The sequence below is a fragment of the Crinia signifera genome, chromosome 11 (assembly GCF_055691185.1).
Source record: "Crinia signifera chromosome 11, ASM5569118v1, whole genome shotgun sequence".
NCBI classification, from domain to species: Eukaryota; Metazoa; Chordata; class Amphibia; order Anura; family Myobatrachidae; genus Crinia; species Crinia signifera.
This window is the reverse complement of record NC_139227.1, coordinates 87,325,443-87,342,398: the sequence shown is the minus strand read 5'-3', so window position 1 is coordinate 87,342,398 and position 16,956 is coordinate 87,325,443. Positions and strand designations below refer to the sequence as shown.

At 45.4% G+C, this 16,956-nt stretch overlaps 1 protein-coding gene across 1 annotated transcript in view; it reads right to left on the bottom strand.

The window, feature by feature from the left end:
- The window catches only part of TH (tyrosine hydroxylase), a 92,236-nt gene extending 84,899 nt beyond the window's left edge, over nt 1–7,337 (bottom strand). Inside the window, exon 1 of the mRNA XM_083165579.1 lies at nt 7,233–7,337. Coding sequence (XP_083021705.1) covers nt 7,233–7,322 — 90 coding nt within the window. The 5' untranslated portion in view covers nt 7,323–7,337. The remainder of the gene's footprint in view (nt 1–7,232) is intronic.
- Nucleotides 7,338–16,956: the final 9,619 nt, after the last annotated feature.

The window sequence follows — 16,956 nt, the reverse complement described above, 5'->3', positions numbered from 1 at the left end:
GTAGGTTAGATCAGAGAGTTATAGGAGGTTAGGTCAGAGAGATACAGGAGGTTAAGTCAGAGAGATATAGGAGGTTAGGTCAGAGAGTTATAGGAGGTTAGGTCAGAGAGATACAGGAGGTTAAGTCAGAGAGATATAGGAGGTTAGGTCAGAGAGTTACAGGAGGTTAGGTCAGAGAGTTATATTAGGTTAGGTAAGAGAGTTATAGGAGGTTAGGTCGGAGAGTTATAGCAGGTTAGGTCAGAGAGTTATAGGAGGTAAGGTCAGAGAGATATAGGAGGTTAGGTCAGAGAGATATAGGAGGTTAGGTCAGAGAGTTACAGGATGTTAGGTCAGAGAGTTACAGGAGGTTAGGTCAGAGAGTTATATTAGGTTAGGTAAGAGAGTTATAGGAGGTTAGGTCAGAGAGTTATAGGAGGTTAGGTCAGAGAGTTATATTAGGTTAGGTCAGAGAGTTATAGGAGGTTAGGTCAGAGAGTTATAGGGGGTTGTGTCAGAAAGATATAGGAGGTTAGGTCAGAGAGATATAGGGGGTTAGGTCAGAGAGATATAGGAGGTTAGGTCAGAGAGTTATAGAAGGTTAGGTCAGAGAGATATAGGAGGTTAGGTCAGAGAGTTATATTAGGTTAGGTCAGAGAGTTATAGGAGGTTAGGTCAGAGAGTTATAGGAGGTTAGGTCAGAGAGTTATAGGAGGTTAGGTCAGAGAGTTATGCATTTGTATTATGGCTGCCCTGTGTCCGCACTGACATGCCCACTTTCAGGTAAAAACAGATTCAACAGAATTCCTAATGGCTCAAAATAGGTTGGAGATAGGCAAAAATATGTAACTTTGGGGCAGATTTATTAAGCCCGGTAAAGTGATTAAGTGTCCAATGATAACAAAAATCACAAAAATAGCTCCTAACCTGCAAGTTATAGGATGGGATTCAAAAATGACAGTTGGGAGCCGATTGGCTGGTACTTCACCAGGATAAATAAATCTGCCCCTTTGTATCTGCGCACCTGTCAAACTCAGAATCACGCCCCAATGTCTAATAGTTATTAGGACGGGATGTACATTGTCCATTTCTCATATGTACTAATGACTGATATTTTGGAGGCTGGATAATATTCGCTGGGAAATGTGTGCTGTGGTTTAACAGATGCAACATGGATAGATTGTGAGTTTATCTCTACCGATACAAATAATATAGTTCTATTTTTTACATCAATATAACACAGTGGTTCTTACTCAGGACATCAAATAGTTAATGTCCCGCACCGCCCGCATCAGCAGAGCTTGGTGGGGGTTGCGGTAAGAAGCCCATAGTCTTCTGTAGGGTTACTCTTCACACCAAAAATGGGCGGTTCCGCGGTCCCGATAAAGGGGGTTTTACCGCAGTTTTCTTTTGAAACATCCCGGCCAGAGAAGGAGATTTAGTGGGCAATGATAATGGAAATGAGAGTGGTGAATGCATACTGTCCTCATTTAGGCATAACCATGGTGATAACTAGGCATGCTGCCACTCAAGACGCAAGGCCACAGGGGTGGCACTGTTTCTGTGCCAGCGATGTGCATATGGCTTGTGGGTCGCATGGAATGGCCGTCTACAGCCTGGGGAGTCATGTTGAAACACATATAGGGAAAGGGCTTAACAGTACACACAATTCTTATGCAGCTAATAACTTTCTTTTAAAGACCGTTAACATTTTAAAAATTCTCCTCTATCAAATTGGCCTTCTAGCCCACTGAAATATCTATAAATCTAAGTTTGCATCTATGAAACAGTCCATAATGAAGCATTCTCGACTGGTAATAAATAAATACATTTCCATGGCTACTTGACACATCTTGCATCTGTGAGATGAGGAAGTGATGTATTAAAAGAAGGGGCACATGTGATTGGTGCTCCGTACATCATTACGCAAATGGGACAAAAACATGATAATGCTTATTATATCATTACACCCAGGACGACTCAGTGATCGTATCCCCTACCAACTTTCAGCAGGTAAAGGTCCTATTTAGGTCGACATGCATTGGGTAGATCACTGAAGGTTGACAGAGCTTATGTTGACATGTGAAATAGGTCGATATGGGTAATGTTGACATGGTTGGAAGGTCAACACAACCATTAGGTTGGCAATGGCAAAGTTGACAGTCAAAATTCCGACATGAGTTTTCAGGGTTTTTAAGCAAAAATGTGAAAACGCATGTCAACCTTTTGACTTAGAGGTAAGAGGGCCCTGCTGCAAGCTTACAATCTATAGGAGATTGGGCACCTATGTGATAAGGAGGATGGGGCCAAGAAATTGGATGAAATAGGCCCAAATTGTATAGTGTATGACATCTGATCTAATCAGAGGTCGGACGGTCTGCACATAAAATAAATATGTGAAGCTGTCCATGGTGGGACTTCAGGGAGCGAGGTCCGGGGAGCGGGGCCCTGACATGGTGGGAGGGGACCTGAGAGCAGGGTAGCGGGGTAGTGGCATGCGGCAAGAGAATAGAAAAAATCCTATTCAAAAGACTGGGGGCCTCTGATTGGCTGAGAGCTCAGCCAGTCAACGACTGCCCAGTCTTTTGAATAGGATGTGTACTATTCTCCCACTGCCTGCTTTTACCCCGAACCCTGCTCTCCTGCCGCTACCCCGGATCCTGCTCTCCTGCTGCGACCCCTGCTCTCCGATTTATCACATGTAAAAAAGAAATAGCGCCAAAAGTGGCAAATATTATTGAACTCTCCCGGGGAGCTCAGGGGAAGTCGGGCCGACTAGTCCTTAGGACAAGTCCGCCTTATGTAAGGGGGCCTATAAATGTGTGGCCTATGTAGACTAGACCTGAATAATACATCTGCCTGCCTTCCGTAGTCTGCGATGGCTGATAGTACAGTGGCAGATAGAAATGGCCATCTCTGGCAGTTGGGAATTTGTCAAAAAAGGTGTGAAAATTGCCAGGCAAACCGTTTTATTAACCCTTTGAGTGCCAACGTTGCTGTGAGAGAACCTGAAAATATCCATTAAAATTGCCAAGGACGCTCACAGCTTCAATTCAATGACTTGGCCGTATTTGTATTTATTTATACTAAAATAATAGTCACTGTTTTGAGGATCGCTCACAGCAATGTTGGCACTCAAAGGGTTAAAAACTCCATGCTGCAGGTACCCACCAGATCTATACGGGTCACACACCAGTGTGTGATTCTCCCAATCCCAAACGGCAGGGAATCGGGGAAGTACAACATATTAAAAAATCTGATTATCTGATCATTTATTGGTCGAAATGGGTCAATCTAGGATTTCCAACATTTTGGATTTGCCTAATTCCTCGACCCCAGCATCAGCAAAATGGTGTATTGGGGCAATTCTTCCCATCTGTCTGGGTCTCTATAGTAATTTCCATCTTGGTGTTAGACCGTATAATAAATTGTGACAGCATTGGTATCCAGTAATATATATGGCAATAATACAAAAGTCATTTCAGTTGTAGCGTCAGGCAGCAGAATGGTGAGTGTCTCCTCGGATTGCTGTTCTATTTAGCAATATGTATCAGACACTTGGGGAGTATTTAATCCCGGACAAATTTCCCGGCCAGGCAAAAAAATCAGCAATAATCCGCCATTTCACTTTTTTTGGGAGTGGAGCAACTCGGTATGGGCGAAAACGGACACAAAAATGGTCAGAAACAGCCACAAATTCACCCAAACCACGTGAATTTGCCGCAATTTCGCTGATCCACACCCTTTTTGCCAATACAGGATAATAATAGGGTGAGTCAAATTCACCCCCAAAAATGGGTGAAAATTAGCGATTTATCACCTGGCAAAATATTGGTCATTTCAGAATGCACATTTGTGTTAGCCGGTGGGACAGATGAAAGATTCCGTTATGCACGGAAAACACTAAAAAAATGACATAGAGGGTTAATTCTTGGTGACTAGTACAAACATGGCATCCTCTTGAGACACAAAGTACCCTTCTTTAGACAAGATGGAAATACACGGGTACACTGCTTTTTTCTTATCTGAGGAATATGCAATTCTTATGAAAAAGAATTAATTATTTTTCTGTAAATATGTGTTAGTGTGCTGTACATATAAAAGGTGAATTCCCATAGCTGAATTGGATGACCTTTCAGCAAAGCATCCAAGATTTATGAGACAGTGAACCTACACAATTTTGGTCTGTCAAGAACTGTTAGATTAACCCTTTGAGTGCCAACAGCTCTGTGAGAGATGTGCAAAATATCTGCTAAAAATGTCGCCCACATTTGTTATATAAATTCCAATAACAAATGTTGTGTAAAAATAGATTATATTTCCTATATAAGGTAAACATTACGGGTGAGATTTAATAGGATGAGAGATTCAGAAAGTGAGAGATTTGGTAAGAAATCTTCAGGTTTTTTTAAAGCGGCAATCATTTACACTGCAAAATCACACTGGTTTTGCAGTGTAAAGGCCCCCATACACTAGCCGATTTTGGTCAGATTTCAGCCAGATCAGTCGGATCTGGCCGAAATCGGACCAAAATCAGCTAGTTTTGATGTCCCCTCAGATCCGATGCGCGGTCCCGTGCGCATCGGATCTGCGTCGGGTGGTCGGACCTGCTGCACGTCCAACCACCCGACTTGGGACCTACTAGGTGGGGCGGCGAGGCGTTAGAGGGAGCAGGGGGGGCTGGGGACGCTGCGGGGGACCCAGGCGGCATAGAGGCGGGCAGGGGGAGCCGGCGGGAGCTGTCAGTATTGAATAAAAAAAAAAAGCCCATACAATGCATGGGCGGCCTGTGATTGGCTGAGCGCTCTCTCAGCCAGTCAGCAATTGGCTGAGAGAGCGCTCAGCCAATCACAGGCTGCCCATTCATTGTATAGACTTTTATTTTCTAGCACTGACAGCTCCCGCCGGCTCCCCCTGCCCGGCTCTATGCCGCCTGTGTCCCCCGCAGCGTCCCCAGCCCCCCCTGCTCCCTCTACCGCCTCGCCGCACAGACGCTGTCCCCCGCAACGTCCCCAGCAGCGGGGGACACAGAAGTGTCTCCCGCAGCGTCCCCAGCCCCCCCTGCTCCCTCTACCGCCTCGCCGCACAGACGCTGTCCCCCGCAACGTCCCTAGCAGCGGGGGACACAGACGTGTCCCCCGCAGCGTCCCCAGCCCCCCTGCTCCCACCTCTGTAGCCCCCCCCTGCTCCCCGGGTTTTTTACATGTGATAAATCGAGACGATTTATCACATGTAAAAAAATGGCACATCAAGTGCCAATCTAATCAAGCTCCCCCGGGGAGCAGCCGGGGAAGCTCAGGGGGAAGTCGGGGGCGACTTGTCCTAAGGACAAGTCGCCCTAGTGTATGGGGGCCTTAAATGATTGCCGCTTTAAAAAAAAGTGGAGATTTCTCACCAAACCTCTCACTTTCTGAATCTCTCATCCTATTAAATCTCACCCTACAGGTCATTATGATGAACACAAATGTTTGCTTGGCAATTTTAACACCTATTTTGACAAATTCACTCAAAGGGTTAAACTAACGTGATATATGTATAATTTATTATTAGCTGCATAACTGTGTTATGAGATGTCCTAACATCTACTGTACACATAGTTGTCTCTTTATAAAGATCAGTTCTTTTTGGCTCATTATTTTTCTAAAAAGTCTTGGTATACATTTAAAGTGAAGTCAATAGAAATTGGAATGTATTATGTTGTTAATAAAATTAATCTGTTAAACATACAGTATGTATCGCATTACAGTAATCCTGCTAGACACCGAGTTCCGTAATAAACCTTCAACGTACCATTTTATTAGAGTAGTGTCTTAATATTTTAGACTCCTTAAGCATTGTATTACAATGAGATCATTTGGACATTAAACTAAATGCAAATGTGCTATTATTAACGTTTTCCGATAAATGTGTAATATTCCAGCTGCTTATCAGAACAGATATAAGATTTTGTCTGCAGACATATTGAGTGTAATTACAAGAGGTAAGCACTGTACACCTGCCTAATAAAATAATTGCTTCCATTCACTTACTCTGGAAAAAATATGTTATAAGACTAACAGGTGAGAACTTTTTTTTTTCTGAATATTATATGTAAAAGGCAATTTATATGCTCGGATTATATCTTTTATAATCCAGTTCCTAAATTCATTCTTATTCTACTGTATGTCATCCGGTGCTAAGTGGCACATTGGGTTGTTATCTATAAGTGTATACTGTTAAAAAGCAATTACACTATGAACATCTATTATTTCTACAGTGTCACTAAAGCTTTTTATTCACTTAGGTTGACAATACGCAACTGATAGTGTATAACCCAAGATGGGGAAATATACTCAGCAGGTACAAAACTAAACTACTCCGCTTCAGGAATAAAGACTAATACACCACAACAGGTATAAAAACTAAATATGCCGCAAAAGTTCTAATGATTTAACACACTGCAACAGACATAAAGATTAAACACACCACAACAGATATAAAGGTTAAACACACCACAACAGATATAAAGATTAACAACCACAACAGGTATAAACACTAAACATACCAAAACAGAAATAACGATTAAACACACCACAAAAGGTATGAACTCTAAAGATACCACAACAGGTATTTAGATAAAACACAGGTATATACATTAAACACACCACGTATACAGATTTAACATACCGCAACAGGTATAAACATTAATACTGCAACAGGTATAAACACTGAACATACCGCAACAGGTATAAACACTGAACATACCACAACAGGTATAAACCTTAAACACACCACAACAGGTATACATATTTAACATACCGCAACAGGTATAAACATTAAACACACCACAACAAATATAAACACTGAACACACCACAACAGCTATATACATTAAACACACCACAACAGGTATGCAGATTAAACATACCGCAACAGTCATAAACATTAAACAAACCACAACAGGTATAAACACTGAACATACCGCAACAGGTGTAAACATTAAACACACCACAACAGGTATAAACACTGAACATACTGCAATAGGTATAAACATTAAACACCCCACAACAGGTATAAACATTAAAAACACCACTAGAAGTAGAAAGACTAAACACACCGTAACAAGTATAACAAATAAGAATAAAGCAAATATATAATGACTGAGCATAGCAGAAGGTGTAAATACTAAATTGCAACAGCTATAAATACTTTTACAGACAACTTTACATAAATATATTGAGCACTGCCCAAGAACCTTAGATATATGTCCCTTACCAGGATAGCCTCAGCTTGCTTGGGGTCAAGCTCAGAAACAGCCCTTCTGAAGCTTTTCCCAGCAGATCCGGAGATGTTCGGTGTTGGCATCACTACTCTTTTAGAAGTAGGTTCTGTGCACCTGCCACCAGCTCAGGCTTTAATAGGGCAAGTCTGACGTCACTGCTCCCCCCCCCCCCCCCCCTTCCAACACCACAACCTCAGCCTAAGGGAGGAGGCTGGACACTGGTCCTCTTGTACATCTCTTTCCTATTCAGTACAATCTGCGGAGCATCACTCTCTTCTCAATGGTTAAATCAATGTGACAAATAATTCTATGTAGACAATCTCCCTAAGCAAGCTCCAAATGAGTAAACTCATTAACTAAACTATTTCTCCTTACATTACAGATGATGCCCTATTAAAGCAATGTTCTGGGATGCTGATGTGTTAAACCTTGGACAACAATCACTACAGACCCAATATAATATGAATTGGTCTCCTGAATCCGACTATCTTGATGATACAGAAAGCCAGATGACAAGTGTACGCATTCTATGTCTTTTTATTATAGTTGTCATTATCAAATAACACATCTGCACTTCTCCCTGACCACACTGAATTCGCTTTATGTTTTCGTTATGTTTTTTTCCCAGTGCATTGTATTCTTTTTTTAATTTTATCTTATTTCCTTAGCAAATATTGTCTTTTATTCATTCTTCATTTTGCAGCCTCATCTCATTGCCTAATCTCTGCTCCCCATCCGTGCCTCCTCTCTCCCTCCTCTCCTGTCTCTTTCAGTAATTAGAGTTTGTCAAACACAGTAATTAGCACAGCTTTGCCTTAGTGGCCTTTTTTTGCCATCTTTTCATTCACAAAAAGACTTTTAATAACCCATAATGATAGGGCACAACTGCTGCAGAACATAGGTTATCTGTATTGGAGAGGGCTAGCTCTGCAGTCAAGGAACAATACAGGGACAAGCTGAATGTTCTATGAACAAAATGTGCCAATAGTTCTGCTGGGTGATAAATGGGTTTTGATTGGTTTAGGAGAAGTGAAATAGGATTGCTGTGCAAATAATTGTTCCACCTGGCAAGGAAAGGTTAATGTATTTATTGCGGATTAGACAGGTGAAGTTTGCAATCACTGACGCAGGCATGGCCGGATCCAAGGAGGTGTGACAGGGGCAGTCGCAGTAGGGGCCCCCACACTCTACCCGTGAATTGCGCACACCGCTGGTACTGAAATCGGCATGCTTTAGCTGTGTGATTTCCCCACTACACAGCCGATGCCAGCGTCGCCCGCCTTGGTGCTGCGAAATTCAGTGTCAGCCTCTCGCAGGATTTCACAGTTCCCGCCGCTGGGATTTCTGGGACGTCTAGGAGCAAAGAGTGAGGCAGCGCTATTTCAGTCAGTCTCAACTCCTTTCTCAGCGGTGATTGGCTGGCAGCGGACTTTGAGCTGTGCAGCACCAGACATATAAGTTATTGTAAATTATTCATAAACAGCACTATATACTATTTTTCATGAGGTAAGTAACTTTATTTAACTACTGATATTTTTTGATCTACCGTTCGTATTGTTATGATGTCTGTCAGTGGTGGTTTTTACCTATGGGTTTCAGGACTGCAGCCCCTCCAGGTAAAATCCGTCACTGTTCTCTAAGTGAAGCCAGATGTAGTCTGTGAGACTGTTCTGGCTTCACTGCGACTGGCAGTGACTTCCTATTGGAACTCCAACCTGCCAGTTACCCAAGGCAGTCCCATTAGCAGATGTTCCTTCCTTCCGGGACGCCTCTACATGGGCTGCTGAACAGCAGCCCATACAAACTGGGCTCCGTGCATGCGCAGGAAGAGGATGATACTGTACATGCGCCGGACCCGGGAGACTGAATAAGCCTATGGTGGCTGCTGCAAAAGCAGCCCATGGAGTCTGGGGGCCAGCACATGTGCAGCGGTGGCAGTGGAGGGAGGTCGATTTTGTCAATCCATTACTTATGTTATTTGTATTTTCTTAGAATTAATGCACCAAAGATTCATTGGTGCATTCCAAGAAATACTTATAACATAAGCAATGGATTAATGAATAAAAGGGTCAATTATACTTAATATTTATAACACCATTATATCACTTTTATTGATAGGGTCCTCCACAAGTTTGTTGTCCAGGGCCCTGCCCCCCCACAGACCTTAATCCAGCTCTGGTCACAGGGGGTCACTTGGAAAAATACATTCTGTTATTTCTCTGTGGCTTGTAAGTGATATAGGGGCCCATTTATCACATAATATTTTGCAGCTAAGGGTTAGCCACAAATATTAAGTATCACCAGAATGTGTGTAGCAGGGACCGCAGCAGGAATCTCCAGTCCCTGCTGCGATCCCTCCTGCCCCGCTCGCGGCCGCATCCCCCATAGGTTACTATTATATCAACATCGGGCAGCATGGCAGTGGGTCCCGGGGCTACCGCCATTCTGAGATGGTGGTAGCCCATTGTAGCCTATGGGCTACTGACCACACTGCCGGTCAGAAGCCAGTAAACGCCGCCCAGATCGCATTGCATATGCGGGCCAATAATAAATGCAAGGACATAACTACCATAAGCACAGGGAGTGCAGCTGCTATGGGGCCCAGAGCTGATGGGGGCCCATCTCTACTGCATAAGTTATATATATATACCCTACAACATGGTCCATTCCATTAGGTACAAAATGCTCTGTTTCTGGACTTCCTTACCAGTGGCAGTTACAGAGGTGGGGCTGCAGCACAGTCCAATATTCATAAAGGGGAGCCACACCTAATGCCAGTTCAAATATCACTGTCCTGGACTCACTGGCAGTTGATGTGACCTCCCACTTTAAATTTTGGACTGTGCTAGAGAACAACCTCTGCAACTGCTACTGGCAGGGAATTCCAGGAACAGAGCATTTTGTACATAATGGAATGGGTCATGTTGGAGGGTATGTATATGCTATATACATTTTTCACCATTAGTGGGTACATAGGGGCCCTTACAAACTTTTGCTATGGGGCCTACAAATATCTAGTTACGCCCCTGAATAAATGGGCCCTATAATGTCCTGTTACTGCTGTATGCAACTACAGTACTTCAGCATCATCATTATGTGTCTATAGAAAAGATTCCTCTCTGCTTATCGCAGCAGTAGGAATGTTCTATCACCACAATCCACAACGTAACAAGGAAAGTTTGCTGCTGCAGCTCAGTGACACAGGCCGGCAGCAGTAGTAATATTCTTACCACATACCCAGACAGCTTTTGGGGACTTCTGCATTGACTTGCTGCAGCAGACATGGCGACGAGAACCGCCAAGCTGGCCCTATATCTATATCAGCCCAAGGCATACAATAGGGTTCCATCCCAGCCGGCCCTTGCTAATAAGTGTTTAATGGAAAGTGATTGATCATGTGAAAGAAATGAATGTCCTTAAGAGAACACCGTTGGGCTGATTTGGATTAATAGCGAAAAAAGGAGTAACCTGCGGCTTGCAACGTTGCAATGCATATACTTATTTGTTGGGGATACAATGTGTAGATAGATAGATAGATAGATAGATAGATAGATAGATAGATAGATAGATAGATAGATAGATAGATAGATAGATAGATAGATAGATATGACCCAGGAGTCCATCTGTACATGCTCAGAAGGATGCCGGGGTTAATGGGAAGGATCCGATTGGAATCCTCAGACAGCACTAATGTGGATATAAGGTCATAGGTGTTAACCCCTTCTCACCAAAGCCCCAGCACCGAGGGCTTAGTAGTACATACAGGAACTGCAGTAAAACCCCACAAATGCTAGTTTCATGTTTAAAGTTATCAGCAAAATTAAAATGAAAGTGTTAGGAATCCTCATAGGTGTGCGCACATTAAGTGTTAAGGGTACACAGGCACACCCTAATGCTGTGCACACCCTTATGAACACCTCCCTGCCACTAGCAATACCAGTTCCAATACCAAATACCTTTCACCAAATACTTTTGCTATTTAGAACTGTATTCCATCAATCAATTATGTGTGTTTTGCATTATTAATTGTACCAGACCATTGTCATATCACTACATACTTGTGTCACCCATATATCTTTTTTTCTTTATTTGCATGTACTGTTACACAGAGTAATTAGAAGATTAAAACTGAAATAGGCATCGGCTGAGAGATGTTTTATATTGTAGCGAGTGTTAGACTCACCCAATGGGTGGTACTAGACACACCCCTATGATGGTGCACCACCTAATAAAATGTGCTGTGCACGCCCAGTGGCGTAACTATAGCTCTGCAGCCCCCGCGGTGGCGGGGAGGCGCAGAGAAAGTTTGGACGCCGGGGGTCTGCGGGACTATAGTTACCCGCCGCTGTCTGCTGGTACCTGCCTGCGTGCCGTCACAGTCCTGTCTCTCCCAGCGCTGGCTCCTGCTTCTATAATGAAAACGGACACTTAGAAAATGGCTGCCGCCATACTGCAGACAGTTTTCTGTCTGCAGTATGGGGGCAGCCATTTTCTAAGAGTCCCTTTTCATTATAGCAGCAGGAGCCGGTGCGCCGGGAGAGACGGGAATGTGACCGGAGATGCGGCTGCGGCTGGGCAGGTATGGGCATGGGGGGGGGGCGCCGAGGGGAGGGGGAGTGAAAGAAGGGGGCGGTAAAAAAATATGCGGCGGGGGGGCGCAAAAAATTGATGTATTAAGCCAGGTGCAGTAATCAAGTGGAAGGTGATAAAGTAGCAGCCGATCAGCTCCTAACTGTCAAGTTAGAGGTTGGGTTTGAAAAATGACAGGAGCTGATTGGGTGGTGCGTTATCACCTTAAACTTTCTCAATTCTCCAGGCTTAATACATTTGCCCTGTGCCTTGCTAGTAAATCAGGCATAAACACGCACATGTTTTACAACCGCTCTTGACATGAGCTAGGTCGTCATGGTTGACACGGACAAACGGTTGACACCCACAAAAGGTCGACAAGGAAATGGTCTATGTGAGGTTTTTTATGTATTTTTTGTGTCTCTGTCGACATGGACCCCCAATTAGTGTAACGCATTCCCTTGCATTGCTCGCTTCTACTGGCTCATGTTACCATTCCCAGCTGGAGTTCACGTTGAGCATTAAGTATGAACAAGGTATCTGAGTGAAAAAAAAAGGTCAAAAACTCATGTCAACCTTTTCATCTGTCGACCTATCAACCGGAACCAGTTTTGAATGTTCCACGGACTGTCTGGAATACGCAAGGATGTGATCTTACCCACTGGTGTGAAAGGCACAACACTTCATTGCGCACCTGGCAAGTGAATGGTTAATTACAAAAGAAATAGTTCTCTTGGGATTCCAAAAGGTTTGCACAATGCGAGAGGAGCCCTTTGGCTGTGACAGACATAGAACTGATGACAGTATAGAACCGGCTGATACACGTAGTAACCTTTTTTTGTACATTGATCCCATGTAACTGTGAATCACTTCCATATCGCACAGGCTAATGACTGGATAATACTGGATCTGTAACCTTATGGAACAAAAAGGTCTACCTATCTTTTTAAAATAAAGTAAATATTATTTAATATCTGACCACAGGTTTGAAGCCGCCGTCTCACAGTTAGGACCTTATTCTGACTGACTCGCAAGGTTGCAAATTTTGCAGCCATCAGACGCTGCCCGCTACCCGCAGTGCCGGCTGCCCCCCCCCCCCCTCGCACGCAGGACTGCGAATGGATGATTTACAGAATCATCCATTCGCAGATTGGGAGAAATCAAATGACACCTATATAGTGACTGTAAACTGTGGGTGCCCTGTGTGAGGACAGGGCGGGCAGCTGACATCCGGTGATGTCAGCTGCCAGCTCCCCACATGTCTGTCACTGGGCGTTCCCATATGCTAATGGAGTTGGCCGGCGCCCCCACCCGCTGTATAGGGTGCGTGCACCCGGCGAACCGAAAGTTTGCTGTGGGTGCATGCACCCTGCGTCTGCACATGTGCAGAAACGCGCCTGGGCATGCGCAGACTCTCAACATCGGTCCTCCGTGCCAATGGGTCTGAATAAGGTCCTTAATCTGAGGGCAGCAGGAAAAGTGTTGCAGTTAGCATCATTGTATTCAACTTAAGTATGTCTATGTAAAAATGTTATGTAAAGTTGCAAATCACATAAATCCGTGCAGTCTCGTTAGGTGGGTGGGTGTGTCACATCGGAGTGTTTCATTGGTGTCAGTAAAAGAGGCACATTCTAGTGAAAAATATGCTTTCCACAAGCTGAGTTGCGAGGGACCGTGCATGCCAGGAATGGCTGTTTGGCGCAGCTGTGGGAATGATTTATTATAGTAAATGCAAAAAGGTACAGTAGCCAATTTGTACTAAAATCATTTTGCACTGGACAATCGGTATACAGTCATTGGGTCGACCGCTGAAGGTCGACAGAGCTTAGGTCAACACCTGAAATAGATCAACATGGCTAAGGTCAACATGGGCAAAATGTCGACACATACATTAGGTCGACAATGGGAAGGTCGACAGTCCAAAGGTCAGTGTGAGTTTTTCATGTTTTTTTTGAGCCGCCATGTGCCGACAGACAGTGTTTCCTGCCCTCCCATCCACTACAGCGTGGTCGGAGAATATGATAGTGTGCGGAGTGCAACAAGGCATTGTGCCCAAAGCATGGCGAGCACAGGGAGCCACGCAAAGAGACACGGTACAACTTAGACAGTATCCATGGTGACTATGTCGACATTTGGGACAAATAAATTAGAAAAACTCAAAAGAAGCCAGTAAAACGCGCATGTAGACAAGAGATGTGGTCAGGATGCCGGCATTCAGTATAGCGACGCCGGCAACACAACTGCTTTCAGAATGTGGGAGAGGGCAGCCGGGCTTGGGGGTTAGGTTTAGGCACTAGTGGGGGGACTTAGCGATAGGATGCAGGGCAAGGGGTTAGGTTTAGGTGGTGGAGTGCAGGGGTCAGGGTTAGACTGTGGGGAGGAGGGGGGTTAGGTTTAGGCACACACATGGGGGGTTAGATGGTGGAGTGCAGGGGTCAGGGTTAGACTGCGAGGAAGAGGGGGGTTAGGTTTAGGCACATACATGGGGGGTTAGATGGTGGAGTGCAGGGGTCAGTGTTAGACTGCGGGGAGGAGAGGGGTTAGGTTTAGGCACATACATGGGGGGTTAGATGGTGGAGTGCAGGGGTCAGGGTTAGACTGCGAGGAAGAGGGGGGTTAGGTTTAGGCACATACATGGGGGGTTAGATGGTGGAGTGCAGGGGTCAGGGTTAGACTGCGAGGAAGAGGGGGGTTAGGTTTAGGCACATACATGGGGGTTAGATGATGTAGTGCAGGGGTCAGGGTTAGACTGCGGGGAGGAGAGGGGTTAGGTTTAGGCACATACATGGGGGTTAGATGATGGAGTGCAGGGGTCAGGGTTAGACTGCGAGGAAGAGGGGGGTTAGGTTTAGGCACATACATGGGGGTTAGATGATGTAGTGCAGGGGTCAGGGTTAGACTGCGGGGAGGAGAGGGGTTAGGTTTAGGCACATACATGGGGGTTAGATGATGTAGTGCAGGGGTCAGGGTTAAACTGCGGGGAGGAGAGGGGTTAGGTTTAGGCACATACATGGGGGTTAGATGATGGAGTGCAGGGGTCAGGGTTAGACTGCGAGGAAGAGGGGGGTTAGGTTTAGGCACATACATGGGGGTTAGATGATGGAGTGCAGGGGTCAGGGTTAGACTGCGGGGAGGAGAGGGGTTAGGTTTAGGCACATACATGGGGGTAAGATGGTGGAGTGCAGGGGTCAGGGTTAGACTGCGGGGAGGAGAGGGGTTAGGTTTAGGCACATACATGGGGATTAGATGATGGAGTGCAGGGGTCAGGGTTAGACTGCGGGGAGGAGAGGGGTTACGTTTAGGCACATACATGGGGGTTAGATGGTGGAGTGCAGGGGTCAGGGTTAGACTGCGGGGAGGAGAGGGGGGTTAGGTTTAGGCACATACATGGGGGTAAGATGGTGGAGTGCAGGGGTCAGGGTTAGACTGCGGGGAGGAGAGGGATTAAGTTTAGGCACATACATGGGGGTAAGATGGTGGAGTGCAGGGGTCAGGGTTAGACTACGGGGAGGAGACGGGTTAGGTTTAGGCACATACATGGGGGTTAGATGGTGGAGTGCAGGGGTCAGGGTTAGACTGCGGGGAGGAGAGGGGTTAGGTTTAGGCACATACATGGGCGTAAGATGGTGGAGTGCAGGGGTCAGGGTTAGACTGCGGGGAGGAGAGGGGTTAGGTTTAGGCACATACATGGGGGTTAGATGGTGGAGTGCAGGGGTCAGGGTTAGACTGCGAGGAAGAGGGGGGTTAGGTTTAGGCACATACATGGGGGGTTAGATGGTGGAGTGCAGGGGTCAGGGTTAGACTGCGAGGAAGAGGGGGGTTAGGTTTAGGCACATACATGGGGGGTTAGATGATGGAGTGCAGGGGTCAGGGTTAGACTGCGGGGAGGAGAGGGGTTAGGTTTAGGCACATACATGGGCGTAAGATGGTGGAGTGCAGGGGTCAGGGTTAGACTGCGGGGAGGAGAGGGGTTAGGTTTAGGCACATACATGGGGGTTAGATGGTGGAGTGCAGGGGTCAGGGTTAGACTGCGGGGAGGAGAGGGGTTAGGTTTAGGCACATACATGGGGGTTAGATGGTGGAGTGCAGGGGTCAGGGTTAGACTGCGGGGAGGAGACGGGTTAGGTTTAGGCACATACATGGGGGTAAGATGGTGGAGTGCAGGGGTCAGGGTTAGACTGCGGGGAGGAAAGGGGTTAGGTTTAGGCACATAGATGGGGGGGTTAGGTTTAGGAGTCGGAGTGCAGGGGATAGGCACTAGCAGGGAGGGTTGGGGTCAGGCTGCAGGGGTGGGAGGGTTAGATTTAGTCTGCTACAAGGGAGGATTAGGGGTAGGCGGAGAGGCGTAAGTTGCTATGGAGCCCCTGTTAGGATTCCCAGAATTGGGAAGCTGGAGTCGGTCTTTTGACTGCCGGCAGCCTAAACACCAGGGTATTATATGTGTCCCATAGTCACAGTTATTTGCGGGGGTGAGAACATCTCTCCTTATTGAATTCACTCCAGTATATCATTCTTTCAGAAGATAGAGATGTATCTGATACCCAGTATATTGTTGTTAGATGTACATGACTCTGACATACCCCTGATTTGAGGACTGCAGAGTCCGCTCAAGTCTTTGTTACTAGATGAGCATTTTTGCCGTATTATGATTATAAATGTAATGATTGCAGGTGTATATTACACTCTACATTCTTTCATCTATGAAATAAAATGGATTAAAGGCTATACGGCCTGTTTGTCAGGTTGAAACATGATTACAGCAATTCTAATTGCATTCTTTAATGATTAAGGTCCTAATATCCTGGTCAAGGTATTTAAACTTGCCAATGCAGGTGCTTATAGGTGCTTATAGGCGTAAATGTTCCATCTCTGGAGAAATCAGCTTTGTTAGATAGCATGTACCCTGTGCTGGACATTTCACAAATTGTGGCATAAAACTGGACAGATGCCGACATTTTTGTTTGGTGTATGATGTACCAAAAATGTATAGGAATTTTATGAAGTGACCAATAAAAAAAACAAAAATGTTTCCCCATGCTGGAACCAATATTTATTACATTATGGGCCTGCATCTGGTTGACTCGGTAAGATCACCGAAAAAACGCCCCCGCCCCCTTGAATGTGCCCGAACACACATCCCCTTGCATG